This window comes from Homarus americanus, unplaced genomic scaffold (assembly GCF_018991925.1).
Source record: "Homarus americanus isolate GMGI-L3 unplaced genomic scaffold, GMGI_Hamer_2.0 scaffold25013, whole genome shotgun sequence".
In the NCBI taxonomy this organism is placed as follows: domain Eukaryota; kingdom Metazoa; phylum Arthropoda; class Malacostraca; order Decapoda; family Nephropidae; genus Homarus; species Homarus americanus.
The window spans coordinates 6820882-6839391 of record NW_024722158.1 but is presented as its reverse complement, the minus strand read 5'-3'; the positions used below and the strand labels follow the sequence as shown (position 1 = coordinate 6839391).

Here is an 18510-nt window from a genome sequence, read left to right as displayed (position 1 = left end):
CGTCAAAAACATCACCACAACCATCATCACCACGACCATTATCACCATCACCACAACTACCACTACCTTCATCACTACGACCGACCATCATCACCATCATCACAACCACCACAACCATCATCACCACGACCATCATCACCACGACCATCATCACCATCATTACCACAACCACTAACATTTCCAACTTTCCACCATAAGCACAACAACAACAACAACAACAACAACAGCCACTATTACCAGCACTTACGTCTCACCATCCATATCACTACAAACACACTACACCACCATATTAACAACATACACTACCACCATCACAACAACACTACAACACACTCACTACCACCACCACAATCGTCACCACATGAACATCACTCAAACAACAACAACCACAACCACAACCTCATAACCAAAAACAACCACCAATGTACAGTACGTAACACTAACACACTACCAAAACCTGCCCATCCACACGCTACCCCTCCCTCCCCCCCTCACGTGCTAGACTATATAAGACCAGCCACTCCCAGAACCTCGCCAGAAACATCTTGGATTCCTACAGATACACAACAATGCGTAATCTCGTAAGTTAATTTTCTATGCGTCTCTGTGTCAATATTGTTTTATCCCATGATTAACAATCCCTGGTAAGGCTGGAAAAGTGAAATTTAAACGAGTTATGAGGTTTATTTTATCTAATCTCTTCAGTGTTGATTGTGACTGTGTTTGGTAACGTTCGACTAACCGCCCAAATTCTCAGTTCCGTATCTTGCTATACTTGTCTGCCTCTGTGATTGTTTTCTTTCTTATTTTGGCATTAATATGTTTATACTAAATTCTGATCGATCACTCTTTTTCTTTCTTTCTCTCCCCCTGTAACAGGTATCTCTTGGAATCCCTATCTCTCGCCCACAGATAACTCCCAGCATCTCTTTATCTCCATTACAGGTCATTCTCATGTTGCTGGTGGTGGTGATGGTTGGGGTAGCTTGGGCCTACCCATCTAACCTACCCGCCAGTGTGACGGCCGTGGACTGCCCTACCTATCCCTTCTACCCCTGCCGAGTGCCTGCACATCCTCCTCAGCCCGCCAACCCTGCTGGCGTCAAGTGCTACAACTACCCCTACTACGCCTGCTAGCTTCCTCCAGCCTCCTACCATCAATATTTACGTCAGCCTCTTCTCATCCTGCTATTCTTTCCTGCCTGTAATGAGCTATGTGGGTTCTTGTGTTTCTAGCTCCTATTTGGGTGGTCCTTCACTCTCTTAAGCCACGTATGGGTGGCGCCGCATACCTTGAGCCATTTTTAAGGTGGTGTATCTATCGTCCTTATAGTTGGTGAATGTTGTGTTTTACGCATCCGTCTCCATAGTGATCTTGTTTACCTTAAGTCGCATAAAACTTTGCGATCCAATCCCCCATCTTCTAGTCTCAGCTGTACGTCCGTTTACTCCACTAGTAATATCTCTTTGTCAACCCCTGCCACGATTACTAGAATCAGCCGACCTCTTCTTCGTCACGTCAGCAGCTGTGAGGCCTTCAGATCATCTTCATCTCTGAACAATGGCCTCCTCGACAGTTCGTGCACAGCTCCAAGGTCCAGGAATATCGACCCCTGAACTAGTGTCCCCCAGCAAGAAGTAAACAAAGTGACGACGTCCTCTTCCTCAGCGTTCTTCACCACTTCCTACAAACACGAAACTTGGCCTATAAAACCTTCTTGTATCAGCCTCATCCATAATACTCCAAGAGAACCAATTTGTCACCACCAGCGCCTCTCTTCTTCAGCGTTGTGACCCATATTCGTCCTCACTAATGTCATTTCATCGGCCCAGCAGCAAGTCGAGATGATGACCCCATGTACATTCTACCTATACGTTGTTGCTGTCACGTGTTTATGTTAGGTTAAACATTGGATGCTACTTTTTATAGACGAAGATCCACAATAGATCTTTTACCATCAAACAGAGGTTGTTGTTGTTTGTATTCTGGCGATTATAAAATATGTATTGGATTTTTATATATAATCCTTATAAAGTTGACACTGTATATATACAAAATAAAAAATAAATCCACTCGTGTGTTTGATTTTATAACAGCTGTAGCGACTAGTGCTTAACAAATTCAAGTAGCATTGTCAAGAGAATTTCGACAGACCTTGGTATATTGCTATAAACAAAGCATACATAGATATACCTCATTACACTTGTCAATATATACACAGACAGTATATATGACTAAGTTAATACAGAAACAGGCATATACTGACAGGTACAGATAACATTTCAGTTTTTAACACGAGACAAGACCCACCACAAACCTACCGCCCCCTACTCACGTCTCCTGACTACTGGGAAACACAGCTGAGAGTTAGGGTTATAGACTGAAAGTGATCGATTATAGATGGAATTATAATCCATTGAGTTAAGGACCACAAATTTTCAGGGTATGGATGAATTATAGACGTGGATGGCATTACACAGGTATGGATGAATAATTGTAGTATTTAATGGTTCTACAAATGTTTGGATGATTGTATATTTGTAATGGTTCTGTATGAAGGAGGTTCTACAACGGTCAGATGTGCTCCCAGAGAACCAAATTTGTCGTGAGCAGGTGTGAAGATGTGATGAACGAAATCAACGCGTGTGGAGTGACATACGTACGTACATACATTCATAATGGAAGCCCCTCGAAATCGAGGATGATCGGCCCAAGGGCAACCGAGGCGTGAATTTGTTTAAGGTGTAAAAGCTGTCGCCAACACAACAACCACACCCTAAGTTAATGAGCTGCATTACATGGTGTCAAGGAATAGTCCGAGAAGACCGGACAACTCACCATCTGCACTGGCTAACCATTACCCCAGAATGCGATCCGCAAATCAATTAACATCCAGGTTCCCAATTACTGCTGGGTAGACAGAGGCAAATGGCGTAAAGAAACTAGCCCATAGTTTCACATACATACATACATATAGTAAAAGAATTAAAGAGAATCTGATAACAACAACAACAATAATAATAGGGATGGGTTAATTATCTCTAATTGAAGACCAATTAGTTTGTTGCTAAGTTACTGCAGCAGATGCCCTGGGGAGAGGGATGGCGGGTAGCAGACTCAAGGACATCAAGAAGTAAGTGGGGAGCCAACGCCCTTAATACTGACGACCATTTGCTATTTTTTGTTGGTGGTCTGTGGTTGTCTGGCGCCGCGTGCAATTTACCAAGGTCAGGATTCTCAACAATTCTATACGTTTGGTTATCCCTACGACACAGAGATGACAGCAAAATTAGTAATGTAATTTCACAGAGGATGTATTATAAATTTTCTCCACATTCCCAGTAAAGGGTTAAGTTTATTGAAGACAAATATTTGATCATTCGAAGTCAGGGATAAATTTCAAGAGTTTTCAGAGCCCAGGGTATAAATCTAACGCTATGAAATATATAAGAAGGTACATTTACGTAGGAATCGATTGTTTTAACGCTGAAGAAAAAAGAAAGGAGAGGATTATGAAGAATTGTGATAGTTAACCTGTAAAGTAATGCGTTTTCTCTCAACATAAAAATATAAAATATCTATGACTAACTTAATTAAATATCTCACATAGAAGCATTCGTCTTCCTGAATGATCATTTTAGGTGTATTCATGCAATATTTTCCATCAATGTGCATTTCTCTATAGCAATTCTTATTTTACAGATAAAAGGAAAATTTATGTCGGTGAATATAGCAAAGTGTGTGTACATGGGCTTAAGTTAAGGTTTCTTAATGTTTTGTCACCCCGTACTTACTGCATGATTGCCTTAATCTTAATTGAATAACATCATGTTTAGTGACCAGTCATAACCCACTGTGAGAGATAAAAAATAAATTGACTCCTTAATAGGCTATTCCCAGTCTGTGATATACTTAGTCATAAAGCCAACAAACTAAACAAGGTTCACAACACTCGTATTCATTTTTGACTGCGAGAATACTTATTATGTGAATAATATGAGCTCCTTCTTTAACCCCTTGTGTACAGCGTCCCCTCTGGACTCAATAAAATAATCTGGTGTTTGCGAAATAAAATACTAAACATGGCGTCCCCGTAGTTTGGCTTATATTACAAGTCACGACGGCCGCGTTGTCAAAATCTGGGTGGACAGACACCATCCAATAGTGACATATCTTTGGGTAAATATTAACACCATCTAAAAGAACCAAGTCTTACTACACTAGAACCGAAAACCGCGTTATTTAATAGGTGATATTATCCTCGAAGTACCCATTCATAGGGAACAGTGTATCGATGTGACCTTAAAACTAAACAACGTCTAATTACTTCAAGAGAAGGAGAGAGAGACAGAAATTTGGGGATATCGAACCATCGTTCCTAAGCACCAAGTTTCAAAGCAGTCGTCCTTAATACGAAAGAATAAAGCTCAACTGCAGTTCCAGGAAAGAAGACAGTTACACTATGAGGATAGACTCATAGATAAATAAATAACAATAACCTGATTCCACTTGTAATCAGGGTTGGAAAAAAGTATCATATATGATTAACGATAAGACACTAATTTAAATCATTCCATAAATGTCATAGATTTATAAAACCACAAATATATACAAAATAAAGAAACAGAAAACATGAAAAATTAAAAATATATATTACGCAGTGGCTATCTAGCCTGGCTGTCTATGTAGCCGTCCAGTCCCGGCTGCGTAGACTACCAGGCTATTCAACAGGTGACGGATGAATAGCCACTGTCTTTATATTAAGTAGCTTATATATTTTCCTCCTTGCCTTATTTTCGTGATAATTAACACCCAGTAAACCTTAAGGCAGTCAGTTGACTAACCTGTTTATTTATAATGATAATATTAAACACAAGTTGGTCACCTTATTACTGCACCCATAGTATTACAGAGTCAGTGTTGCCAAATAAGTGCTTCCATATACAGTTAAAACATAATTATTATCGGTAGTGACACACCGACTCCTGTAATTACATTAACAAGTTTAGTAAGTAATACAGTACAGTATAGTGTTTTGTGGTAGTACATTAAATAAAGCCTCTTACAATATACCTTCATTTACATGTTTTATATGTATGTAATTTGCAATATCTGCATATATTTATTACATTACTACATACAGTTTCCTCTGTACATACTGTATTATTGATGACAGTACTGTACACATGACACACACACTACAGTGGCCTGCTTTGTGTCTTACTGCCCTGTATCAGGTTACTGTAGGCTGTATATGAACAGGCAGACCATAGACACTGTAGAACAGAGGGTGGCCTGGCCTGCCCCCGCTCCCTGGTTCTCGGATTCGACCCCCATAGACGTATTATGGGCCGTCAAGGGGTCTTGTGACGTCACAGACTCTGGTGACGAGGGAGAGGATGACGTGTGATTAGTCTTGATGGGGGGAGGGGGGGGGGCACACCCGACGCAGCAGTAGCACATACCCAAGTTTTTTGGGTGTGAGGAAGAGTGGGGGCAATACCCAAGGCCTAGGGGGTCTGAGTAAGCGTCAGCTCCCCAGCTGGAAGGCATTTTTAAAGCATTTGAGGGAAGTTAGGTTAATTTCATGACGATCTATATAGTGAACCTGTATCCAATAGTCAGCAGGAGATCTAGGCTTCCATGATTCCAATAAGGAAATAGTGTGATAATGCAGTATGAGGAAGACATTAGTGTATGGGGTCATGGCAAGTGTTCTTACAGGTGTCCTTCAACATAGATAATTAATGGAGAGATTGAATAAATTCATTTGTGTCTGATAACGAGTTCAATATTTCATGTTAATTTGTAAGACAATAACTCGCCGAGTGATGAGGAACACGATTATAAAATGAATCCCAGTAATATAGTACCAGTACTGTACCTCTCACATTAGTGTTTATTTTGCAGTACCGTAGCTCGTGTCAGTAGTTCACTTTATTGATATAAGGTTGTATGTTCTGCCCCATGTGTTATGCCACTGGGCCTGGCAGTAGCTGAATCTTTTATTTTAATGACACAAACCGATAAATAAAGACTACTGAAGTGCTGAAAAGTTGCGAGGCCACAGTGGGGCCTGGAAAGTTACTAACTATGCTTTTTAGAAAATAATAATTTCACCTGGGGGTAGGGGATATAGTTTGGCCCCCTCCGCCGAAATAGAGGGGGGAGGCCATGACCCCTTTGGCCCCCCTGATGACGACACAGCTACTGTTAACGCAGATGGCGACTCCCAGAGTGTTGCTGACAGGGGCAATGATAATAACACAGGTGTTGGTGATGACGTAGAGGGTGATGACATCAGCGATGATGATAAGGATGAAGCCAAAACAGGTGGTAATGACAGCATGGCAGGGGTTACACACACACACACACACACACACACACACACACACACACACACACACACACAGACATTTAGCTTCTGTATTTCTAAATGGAAAATCTATCTATCTATCTAAAGTAAAATCTCAAACCTCTAGGAATCTTTGAATAGAAAAATCATAGAATTAATAAAAAAAATCAACAAGAACTCAAATTAAACTACTGTGTAAGCCAACCTGTTTAAGTTTTTGTTTTCCACCTGTCTTAACTCACCTATGAAAACCTGAAAACGTGGTGATAAAGAGTCAATGGTATAAGCCTCCGGTTTTCTGTCTCCTTGGCCTTGAAGAACCCCCCTTGAAGAGTTCTGAAGGGGACTACATGGAGGACTCACTTGTTGTATGGCCACGAACTCCGGGTACTTGGTAATATTAGATACCTGTAAAAAAAATGTTGAGAATGAGGGTTTCAAGTCCATGTTAACTTTGAGAGGTTTCAGGTGAGCTTAATAATAACTTCAATGGGTTTTAAGTGAAGCTAAGAGCTGTTGTGAGAATGAGAGATCAAAGTCAATTATAACAATACAAGACTTACACAATACCATGAATAAAATGAATAGGGTACGAAAACAGAAGTAATATATGAATGAGAAAACGACAGTGTGTCATCATTCGTAATATTTATGTGTGAAATAAAAAGAAAAAAAAACAAGGTAAAAATATTCAAATAATCAAATATCAACTTCATTAACGAATCTTGCTTTGAATGAGAATGAAGTACTAGTAATTATTAATCGATGTACAGAATGCCGTACAACTTACACCTTGTAGATTATGTCCATTTTTCATTTCACATTTTGCAGTATGTGTGCCGTAGATCACCTCCTCCTGGAATGACGTCAACTGCGTCTTATTCCGCCAGGTGGCATCGTTGTCCAAGATGGTGGACACAGAGGTATTGCGTATCGCTGTCAGGCAAAAGAACATCACTTAAACTATTCGTAATGGCGAACTGGATAATATCTCGCAATTATGAAAAGAAGTATGTAAACGCGGTGAGTTAATATTTACATAGTTTCTACATCTCTCTCTCTCCAATGGCCACCAACAACAGAGATCACCACCAACCAATACTCACCCTCGGGGGACTTGACAAAGAGGCGGTCGAAGGCCCTGTTCAAGTAGATTTTCTTAAAACTCGGGTTGTACTCCTCAACCTTCTCCGACTCCTTGTTCACCGTCTTGGGGCTGAAGGTATGAGCGAGTGAGCTATCAGAATACCTAACCTAACCTAACCTAACCTGACACAAAAGTGGATATTAGTGATAAAAATAACAATAATGATGACACTACTATTATTACTACAGGTACTGTTACTACTTTTTCTATGTCCTTCAACATCCCCTTACAGCCATACCTTCTCCACCCATTTTATTACCGAGCTATTCTGTTAAAAAAGTTTCTACCCTACTACTACTACTACTACTACCACCACTACTACTACTACTACTACTACTACTACTACTACTACAAGTAATATAATAATGGTCTGTAACCTGGCTCAATATACGACACTTTAAGTTAAAAAGAAAATAAACTTTTTGGTAGTATGAAGTCAAGAAACGTTTAGATAAGGAAGTCAAGAAACGTTTAGATAAGGAAGTCAAGAAACGTTTAGATAAGGAAGTCAAGAAACGTTTAGATAAGGAAGTCAAGAAACATTTAGATAAGGAAGTCAAGAAAAGTTTAGATAAGGAAGTGAAGAAACGTTTAGATAAGGAAGTGAAGAAACGTTTAGATAAGGAAGTGAAGAAACGTTTAGATAAGGAAGTGAAGAAACGTTTAGATAAGGAAGTGAAGAAACGTTTAGATAAGGAAGTCAAGAAACGTTTAGATAAGGAAGTAAAGAAACGTTTAGATAAGGAAGTCAAGAAACGTTTAGGTACCAGGGACTGAAAAAACAAAAAAATGTCTGGCTGTTAAGGAATGAGAACCTGGGTAGATACACTTGCCATTAGCGAACAGAAACAGTTGATGAGAACTAACTTACCCAAAATTGAGGATGTGATCTCTGCAGTGAAGAGAAATAACACATTAGTTTTTTTAAAGATTAACTACAAGAATTATTGAAATTATTTAGAAAACAACAATTAAGTTACCGTTATTAGACTGATAAGAATTAGAATCAGTACCGGCATTATTTGAATTAGAATGTGTAGAATTAGAATGATTTTTATATTTGTTTATCTCTGTCTAACATTCTTTAGAGATGCTGTGGTTGTATTTTTGCCTCTACTGTACAATATTGCATACACTGTAATGTAATATTTAATGGTTCAGTGAAAGTCTTAAGATAAAGATTTTTCAAGGGTAAGCTATGTAATTTTGGCATCTTCCTGTATTTACTGGGAATAGATATATTAAGAAGGCTTCTGTACATAAAATACAGTCAATTATATACTATACAGTACACTTACATATGAACACACCCACATGTATACGGTACATTTGTCTACGTACACACTTATAGTAAGTACACATCCTCCCTTGAAGACATATTACGACCACACATAAGCATCATAGAGTAAAACTGCTTCAATTTACACACACACACACACAGACTCAGCCTAACGGTACTGTAATAAAGAATGGAGCTAATAATAGTAACTGGGCATCCTCTCTGAAAATTAAACTTGCCCTGAAACTTGTTGAAGACACTGCCACTGACAGTCTAATCATTAGTGACTCTTTATCCTCACTACTTGCTCTGTATATCCTAAATTCAGATTGTCACTCGCTTGTCTCTGAAGCCAGACATAAGCATATACAGGGTATGTCTTATTGACGAGGGTATCAGGGTCAAGCTGCTGTGGATCCTCTTTCACATCGGCATGATAGAATTGATGCCTTAGCTAAGCTTGCTTCCAACAATGACAACGTTGAATACACTCTAGGACTAGCAAACAGAACCATAAAAACTGTAATCAGGTAAGAGCTTTTTGATGAATTTGAAGCAAATAAACAAATGCCAACAGGAACTAGTCACTCCAATGTTTACCACGATGAGATGCATCAAGAAAAACATGTAAATGGAGTAAGTAACTAAAGTTCTGCTAGGATGCCACCCCGCACCCCCCCCCCACACACACACACAAAAAGACTTATATAAACCTCAAATGTAAACATTTCCAGGAAAGATAACAAGTACTGTACCATAAAAATTTTCCTTTTGAAGTTCTTACAGTGTGTGTGTGATAATATTTTAATAATACAGTTCTAGTAATAATAATAATAAAAATGATAATAATAATAACTGCAACACGCACACACACCCCCAAACCCCAAATACACTTACAAAATAACACCAAACCAAGACTTACAGGCCATAGTATAATTCATTCACTCCCAGGGTATTAAGTAGCTTGAGTAGTTGTGGCCTTGAGGTGCAATCAGTGAGGTCAACTCGTGGGTAATAGGAGAGAAACACGAAACACATTTCCTCCGCTGAACTGAACCCGCCCTGGGGTGGAGAGAAGAGATAGGGTCAGAGTTCAACGTTAGGTCATGCGGGGACGAGCTAGGTTAGATTTAATATTCACAGTTCATCTGTTTATGACAAGGCGTGGCAGGTCCCTAATAATGTCAAGAGCCAGGCCATGGCCCTTCATGCACTTGCGTCCTCAATGCATGAGTCACGAGGGCAAGAATGAACTCCGCGTGCTTCCCTGTTGGGCGCTGCAAACGCTTTTGTGCTTCGTCTTGCACAGGATGCAAATGGGTGCCCAATTAACTCACCCCCTTTCGTGGTGGCAAATCTGAAAATCTTAATAGTTACATAGAAACTCTGAGTTACTTACAAACAAACACATTCACAACCATTTTTTGGTTACTCATAAATATTGTGGGTTACTCACAAAGACAGGCTTGATTTTAGCTGTAGAATCGTAGCCACACTGGGTAATGAGAGCGTCACCGGGGAGGATCGTCATCTCTTCCTTCAACACCCGACTTTGCTGGTAGTTGAAGTCGTAATTCATATCTGATGGGAGAGAGACAAGTAAGTCAGTCTCTCTCTCTCTCTCTCTCTCTCTCTCTCTCTCTCTATATATATATATATATATATATATATATATATATATATATATATATATATATCGAGTTGTTTGTCTATCCACCCATCTATCTATCTATTTATCTATCTATCTATCCCTGGACACTCTGTACTTACCTTTGATCTTGGTAGGTAACTCTCGACCTTCGCGGATGTGTTTTAGCGAGATATCTGACCCCAGCAGGTGAGTGTGAAGGACAGCCTGGAACACCTTCACCCCACCTTCAGGAAGACCCTGTGAGAGAGGAGTCTCTTCAGTAAGCTGAGGTGATGTGATGGATATAAAAGACACACACACACACATTATAAACAAAATTTTTCGTCACCTGTCGTGTGCAGTCGTCAGAACAGAGGCCGATGGTCTCCCAATGTTGTCCAGGAGGGATGATAAGTTCAGGTGTCACGTAATGGCCCACTGTCAGCACCGCCGCGTCATACTGCCTCAGCTTCTGTGTGTGGTAGAGACGGAGGCCAGATCCGTCAACTATACCTGCCGGAGGAAGATTATTAATGTTGGGTAATTCTCACCTTTACTAACACTAAGGAAAAACAGTAGAATCTCAGTGTAATTTTGATGCCATTTTGGAAAAAGTTCTGTCACTGGAGTAGTTTTAAGTGGTATTTTGAAATAATTTTGGATGTTACATCACTTCTTGAGCTCCAAAATAACTGGCCCAAAGTCGTTCTTACACCCAGTAACGAAAAAATTTACATTCGACGGTCTGAGAACCTTAAGACACCACCGTCTAACTAAGTTGTTCACTCCTTCTGTTAACGGTGTCTGGAAGTACGCTGTAAGAAACGTTTAACGGAAATAAAAAAAAATAAAATAAACTCAACTTAAAAACACACATAGAAGACACAACATCCGGCACAGAAATACAAGCGAGTGTAGCAGGAGTGTACTACTGTAGAGGGTCTAATCACCTTGCTTTAACGAGGGGTTATCGTAGTGGATCTCCAGCATGAAGTAATCAGCTCCTCCATGGTCCTCACCCAGTGGGAAGCCGACATGGTCAGGAAAGACCTCACCTGGGGGATTTAAATACAAACATTACGTGGTATTATAAAGAAATATTACGTCATCCTCTCAAGAAAGAAAATCCTATTACAATATCCATAGAAAACGGAGACTTAAGCTCTATCTAATCTAACCTCTGGCGGCTCAAGGAAAATAAACACATTACCCACCAGCTAAACACGACCCTCATCACCTAAACACGACCACCATCACCAAAACACAACCCTCATCACCTAAACACGACCACCATCACCTAAACGCGACCCCCCACCATCTGAATATGACCCCCTATCACCTTAGCTAGTCCAGAGCCCTCCATCATCCTAAATCTGGCGACCCCCATCACCTAAGCACGACCCACCACCTAAACACGACCCACCACCTAAACACGACCTCCATCAGCTAAGCACGACCCACCACCTAAGCACGACCCCCATCACCTAAACACTACCCACGTGACTTACCTTCAGACCCGATGGCCCAGGTTATGAGGGGTGCTTTGCAGTAGCGCCAAGACGTAGGCATATTACTGCTATAGCATTGTGACCCGTCTACCTGTAGCCACTTCTCGTAGTGTGTCGGGGCGTCCTCAAGGTGACACCCGTACAGGAGCATGTGGTGTACGTATTGCATGTTCCTCGCCTCGATGATTGGTTCGTACTGATGGGTTGTTCAGATGTGGTCAGGTGGGTTAAAAGAGGGTAAGGTAAAGTTGTTAAGGTGATGTAAGGTGTGTGTGTGTATACATTATAATATCACATTAAAGCATCTGTTACATATAATATAATTGCAATAATACCCACACACCTATCCTCACTTGCCTCTACACATGGCTTCCAGTCTCAACACCTGTCCCTACCTGTCTTAACACCTGTCTCAACACCCGCACCTCCTTATACTCACCCCGATCATGTGTGTCTTATGAGTGAGGGGCGGAAACTTAAAGAGCTTACACCAGTACAGGGTAGAGATGTCACCCGGTATACTGATCTGTGGGGAGAAATATTCCTTTGTTTTAATGTTTACAGACAAAGACGACTGGGTGCAGAACTAATTCTCTTCCTGTCTCAATGTTGGAGGAGAGTTTAGGTAGATACTCAGCCTGTTAGAGAAGTGAGGTAAACCGTCATCTGTTTAAAGGGAAGAGTCAAGATATTCGTCACTATTCAGTCAGTCACGGTGCTAATGGTATGAAGAATCTTGTAAACTTTGATAAATATACATATTGATTTATTCACAAACTCCTGAAATCCTTTAGTATATTCTGATTTTTTTTCCATTTATCTCAAAAAGCAAAAACAAAAATAACAACAAAATAATCGAACTTTTTAATTTTTTTATATAATTTTTTTAAAACTTTCTTCCTTACATTAGAGGAGCGAATATCCCAAGTGGTGACGTCATCACTGAAGGTAGGGAGAGAGAACCTGGGCTCCTTCAGGTAGAGACTTTTGGTGCCCCGTTGGTGGTGGATCCTCACACTCTCTGCGTCACGTGGGTCCTCTAATCCGTAGCACCAGATTATCCGGATGGTGTTTTCCTGTGTGGGGGTGGTCGAGTATTAGTAGGGAGAGAGAGTAGGAGGGTAGGGGGGATGTGGGAGGGAAGGGAGGGGTGTGGGAGGGGAGGGAGAGGTGTAGGAGGGAGGGAAAGTGGAGGGTAATGAAGTAATGTGGAAGGGAACGGAGGGTAGTACAAAAAAAATAAAAGGTTTTGAATGTTAAGCTACGTGACCATGAATGTTAAGCCACGTGACCCTGAATGTTAAGCTACGTGACCCTGAATGTTAAACAATTAAGTTAAAGTTTAAGGGGTAGAATGTGGGTACGTAGAGAGTATGTTTATTGTGATGGAAACAGTAAAGCAACATACATTTCCCTTTACCTATGATACTACTACTACTACTACTACTACTGCTACTACTACTACTAATAATAATAATGTCGAGTGCTCAGATAACAAATGGGTGAGGGAGTGCTCAGATAACACTGCAGCCATACGTACTGAGAGTGGGAGATCGTGTTTGTCGTCACAGGTGTACCATGGTCGTGAGAACCTGAGGACGGTGTGTGTGTCGTTCTGGTAACCTCCCAGTACCTCCACGTCCTGAGTATCGTCGACAGGGGGCCGCCAGTTGCCCTCTCCGTGGCGGTCCTACGTGAGACAAAACACGTGAATAAAGTATCCAACTGTCCATGAATGAATAAATCCTCTTAATCATCCAGGTATGTAATTTACACCGGGTGAGGGACGGAGGGATGGAGCAAGGAATGGAGAAACATTGGAATGAGGTTAAATAGAGTCTACCCACGATGCACAGGAGCTGAAGACTTAATTGTTCGTCAGGTAATGCTGCGTCACCCGTCCACCTCATGACGCTGTTACAGCATTTCGCTTCATCCTTAATAGTTCTACCTAATCGACATCTTATGAGGGTAGAGGGCAGGGGAGCATAGCGGGAGGGAGGAAAGGGAGAGAGAGAGAGAGAGAGAGAGAGAGAGAGAGAGAGAGAGAGAGAGAGCAACTAAATTTCATGGCACCACAAGTTGGAACATAAAGTAGATGCAATGAATTCTGGACAGCGTTCTGAGACCTGCTGTGGCACATCCGTTTGACCCACTTCCCTGACCCGTCCTCACGTTGACATATTTATAATCCCTGGTACGTCACTATGCCACTGGAGAATGCACATTGAACTCTGGCAGGATTCACTCTAGACAAACAAACCTGGTTTATTTACGAGTCAACCAATGCTTCAGTTACATATTACAGACACATAGAGACATTATGTATCACCCAGTTGGTGATCTGTGATAAGGTGAAGAATTTGTGCTTGTATCCGTGTCGATCTTTCACATACACGTTTACGTCACCTATCAGAATATTAACTAAACCATTTTAATTCCCAGGTTTTCTTTTTCTCAACTCTTAAGACATTAAATCCTGACACAGGTTTACATAACATTGGTTATTGTCTACTTTAAATTGTTCCTGAAGAAACAAACCCTCCCCCCCACAAACACGCACTATCTGCCAGCACACGTGTTATTAGTGTAGTACTGCTAACTTCTTTAATATTTTTCTCTCTCTCTCGCTTATCTTTACTCACATGTAAGTAGATCTGGCCCTGGAGGTCCACCCAGCCCAACAGGATGTCAGCTCCCTTCATGCCTCCGTTGGGAGAAAACCCGAGACCCACGTAGCCCAGTGTCGCCACCTGCACCACCACACAGAGGTACACACAGGGAAAAATTATACAGATGAACAAATGGATACATATATATTAACATCTTACCTGATAACGTGATGATTAAGCACCCCAGATTATTTTACCTTAAGATCAACCACCTCACCTCACCTCACTTCACCTAACTTAATGCATAAAGGTAGAACATACCATACAAAAAACTCAGATCAGACAACAATGACCCTAAATGGATAAATAATTATTTAATGAACATCACTGGCCAAAGGAAGGCTATAGGTAGAAGGATAAATCGTGGCAAAATTTACCTCCAGGATTATTATAAGGTATTGGCGAGTAGGGTTAAAACTGAGATAAGGAAAGCCAAGAGGAATAATGAGGTAAGGATATCAAGGGAGGCAAAGACAAACCCCAAGGGATTCTACCAAATGTATCAAACTAAAACACGAGAAAAGATTGGACCAATACGGTCAGATACCGGCGAGCTCACTGACAATGACGGAGAAATGAGCAATAATTTGAATAAATATTTTTCAACTGTCTTTACCACCGAAAATTTAAACATGATACCCGAGGCACCGACTCTATTCAGAGATAGTGAAGAAAACAAATTAAGCGAGATAGTAGTGACTCGTAGCGATGTTAGTAAGCAAATAGACAAACTAAAACCTAATAAGTCACCTGGTCCCGATGAGATATTTGCCAGAGTATTAAAGGAATGTAAGGAAGAGCTTAGTATGCCCTTAGCTGAGTTGTTTAACATGTCCTTAAAAGCAGGTGTAGTACCAGAATCCTGGAAGATAGCGAATGTAATACCGATTTTCAAGAAGGGGATAGATCACTATCCTCTAACTACCGCCCAATCAGGCTAACATCAATAGTAGGCAAACTACTAGAATCAATAATTTCAAACTCTATTCGAAACCACCTGGAGAAGCACAAGTTGATCAATGATTCCCAACATGGCTTCACAAGCGGGCGTTCATGTCTAACTAATCTATTAACATTCTTTTCATCAGTTTTCGAATCGGTGGACGAGAGGCACAATTATGATGTGGTATATCTCGACTTTAACAAAGCCTTCGACAGAGTCCCCCACGAAAGTCTAATTAGAAAGGTAGAAGCACATGGCATCAAAGGTAATATCCATAAATGGATTAGGGCGTGGTTACAGGACAGGAAACAGCAAGTGAGCATTAACGGCACAAAGTCCCATTGGAGCAACGTCACTAGTGGAGTTCCCCAAGGCTCAGTACTTGGACCATTATATTTATTATATACATAAACGATATAGATATCGGCATAGACAGCAACATAAGTAAATTTGCTGATGACACTAAAATAGGACGTGTTATTAAATCTGACGAGGACTCCACAAAACTACAGGAAGATCTAAAAAAAAATTTCGAATGGTCTGAAAAATGGCAGGTGAAATTCAACGTGGGGAAATGTAAAGTACTCAGTATAGGAGATGTAAACAGGGAAACCAGATACCAGATGAACAACGATGCAATAGAGAAATCCGACTGCGAGAGAGATTTAGGAGTAATGATAAGTAGGAACCTTAAGCCAAGCAAAGAATGTGTTTTTGCTCCTAACAAGGCTAATAAAGTACTTGGGTTCATACAAAGGAGTGTTAGTTACAAGACTAGCGAGGTTGTCCTAAAACTATATCTTGCGCTTGTGAGACCACACCTGGATTGCGCAGTTCAGTTCTGGTCACCGTATTACAGAATGGATATAGAATCCTTGGAAAGAATTCAGAGGAGAATGACAAGACTAATCCCGGGCATTAGGAACCTTGAGTATAGAGACAGGTAAAAGCATCCTAATTTGCACTCCCTCGAGAGACGTAGAGCGAGGGGCGACCTGATAGAGGTGTATAAATGGAAGTCAGGGCTAAACAAAGGGGACATTACAAAGGTACTCAAACTATCCAACCAGGAGCGAACTCGTAACAATGGTTTTAAGTTAGACAAATTTAGATTTAGGCGCGAAATAGGTAAACACTGGTTTGGAAACAGAGTAGTGGATGAATGGAACAAGTTACCAAATATCATCATTAACTCGAATACACTGAATAGCTTCAAACATAGGTTGGATGCTTATATGAGCAATAGGGTTAAAACGGACTTCCATGCTCTCCATTCTTATGTTCATGTTAACCTAACTCCAACTCAGCTGGTGAAAGAAACTGGGGCGCCTAATCTTCACGGGATGCTATATTATCACTATGCGGCTATTCTTACGTTGTCATCGTTATTTCCACTTTTAAAACATTTACAACGTCAAAGTAGAACAAACACGACTTGTTTTTCCCAGTAAACCACCATCACAGTCTAGACTCACCTGCACCTCGAACACAACATCCTTTTCCCTCGGCGTCCACAGCAGGTAGTAGGCGCCCTCCTGATCCAGCACCACCCGATGTTGTAGGGGTATGGATGGCAGGTCCTCAGCAGGCTCCGCCCACACGCCCATACCCACGCCCACACCACACAACACCACCCACACTGACCACACCCAGCTCAACATACTGTAGGAATAACAAGAATACATAAGAAGATATAAACAAATAATTAAAAAAAATATATTTATCCATTGGTAAGTATTAAGTAGGGTACGTCAGGGCGAGTGTAAACAGATGCAGTAGAAGATCAGGGATAAATTTCACATATTTCTTTCTAAACAAACTTACTTTTTTCTATTCTTATACATTATGGACCCCTGCCCCCCGACCCTCAGTATATGGAAAAAGATATAGGGAAGATGGTCGCCTCCCCCAACCCCGCCATTAGTCGTCTCTTACACCTGGCATGTAAACAAAGATCTTTATCACTCGTCTGTCACATTAAATGCCCAGTTATAAGTGGAGGTTGACAGTGAATTAACAGAGTGGGAAGCAGAGGCCGAGCAGTGCATTTTGTCACCTGCTAAAACAAAACACTATAAGGCGAAGTTAACTTTACTGTCTATAAAATGTAAAACAGAAATGTCAGTTTGTGTATTCTGTCAAATTTAAGCAAAGAAGATTTTTTTATTTACGGTTTAGGGTTCCGGCAGCATGGGATTAACGTTTTAACCTCAACAGTCTTATTAATAATCTACCACTGCTAAATATTGGTGACTCTGGACACGAAACTCAAACGGAGGCAATGACGGGACATTTTACCATATCACCCGCCAACTGTGCTGACTGTGAGATGAACTAGAGAAACAATCAGTAATTAACGTATCACAACTACATTAAAACGTTGTATGATTAGTGTCCCAGTGCACAAACTTACGAAAAAAATAAATAATCGACTAAGAAACAGAGGAGGTTAAGCGACCCACCTTGACGGACGCCCCATTGAGGACTGACTATACAAGACCTGGCGGACTGAGTGAGATGTCAAGTTGAAAAAGGAAAACGGAGAGACCAAAATGAGGAGTGTCATGGTTACAAAGAGGAGATGAGTTTTAGGGAAGTTGTGAAACGGAGTAATGAATGTTTAAGTCATGGCAACTGTTTGGAGCTATGGGGGTGTGTCTGTGTGTGTATGTATGTGTGTGGGGATTAAGTCCGTGTAGTATAAGGACGTGAGTATATAACTTAATTTTCTTTTAATGAATGACTGAGGACTAGAGGAAGGACCAGAGAGAAGATGTGACAGAGGAAGAACAACGTTAACCCGGAAATACAAAGTTGGGAGAGATCTGTACGATGACATAATCCCTAAAGTCATTCGGAGACAAGGAGACAAGAGGAGGAGGAGGAGGAGGAGTAGTGATAGATGATAACAGCCCACCAGTATAACTCCTCATAACTAAACAAATACTTTTAGTCAAAAACAAAGGATAAACAAA

The 18510-nt window shown here is 40.8% G+C and overlaps 1 protein-coding gene and 1 long non-coding RNA gene across 2 annotated transcripts; one reads left to right on the top strand and one right to left on the bottom strand.

Annotated features, from left to right (window-relative positions):
- The first annotated feature begins 377 nt into the window (after window positions 1–377).
- LOC121862179 lies at window positions 378–2073 on the top strand. Its single transcript, XR_006088184.1, has 2 exons — window positions 378–581; window positions 946–2073. It is a non-coding gene; the product is annotated as an uncharacterized LOC121862179 (long non-coding RNA).
- Window positions 2074–4817: 2744 nt separating this feature from the next.
- On the bottom strand, window positions 4818–18029 carry LOC121862178 (DBH-like monooxygenase protein 1). The gene is made up of 17 exons (XM_042360256.1): window positions 17998–18029; window positions 17011–17197; window positions 14566–14673; window positions 13461–13610; window positions 12826–12996; window positions 12360–12446; window positions 11921–12116; window positions 11363–11467; window positions 10762–10925; window positions 10553–10670; window positions 10239–10363; window positions 9705–9844; window positions 8375–8395; window positions 7463–7572; window positions 7147–7292; window positions 6599–6764; window positions 4818–5382 (listed from the first exon to the last, which is right to left on the bottom strand). The coding sequence occupies exons 1-17, from the start codon at window positions 18012–18014 to the stop codon at window positions 5240–5242; spliced, it is 2154 nt and encodes a 717-aa protein (XP_042216190.1). The 5' UTR covers window positions 18015–18029; the 3' UTR covers window positions 4818–5239.
- Between the last annotated feature and the right edge of the window lie 481 nt (window positions 18030–18510).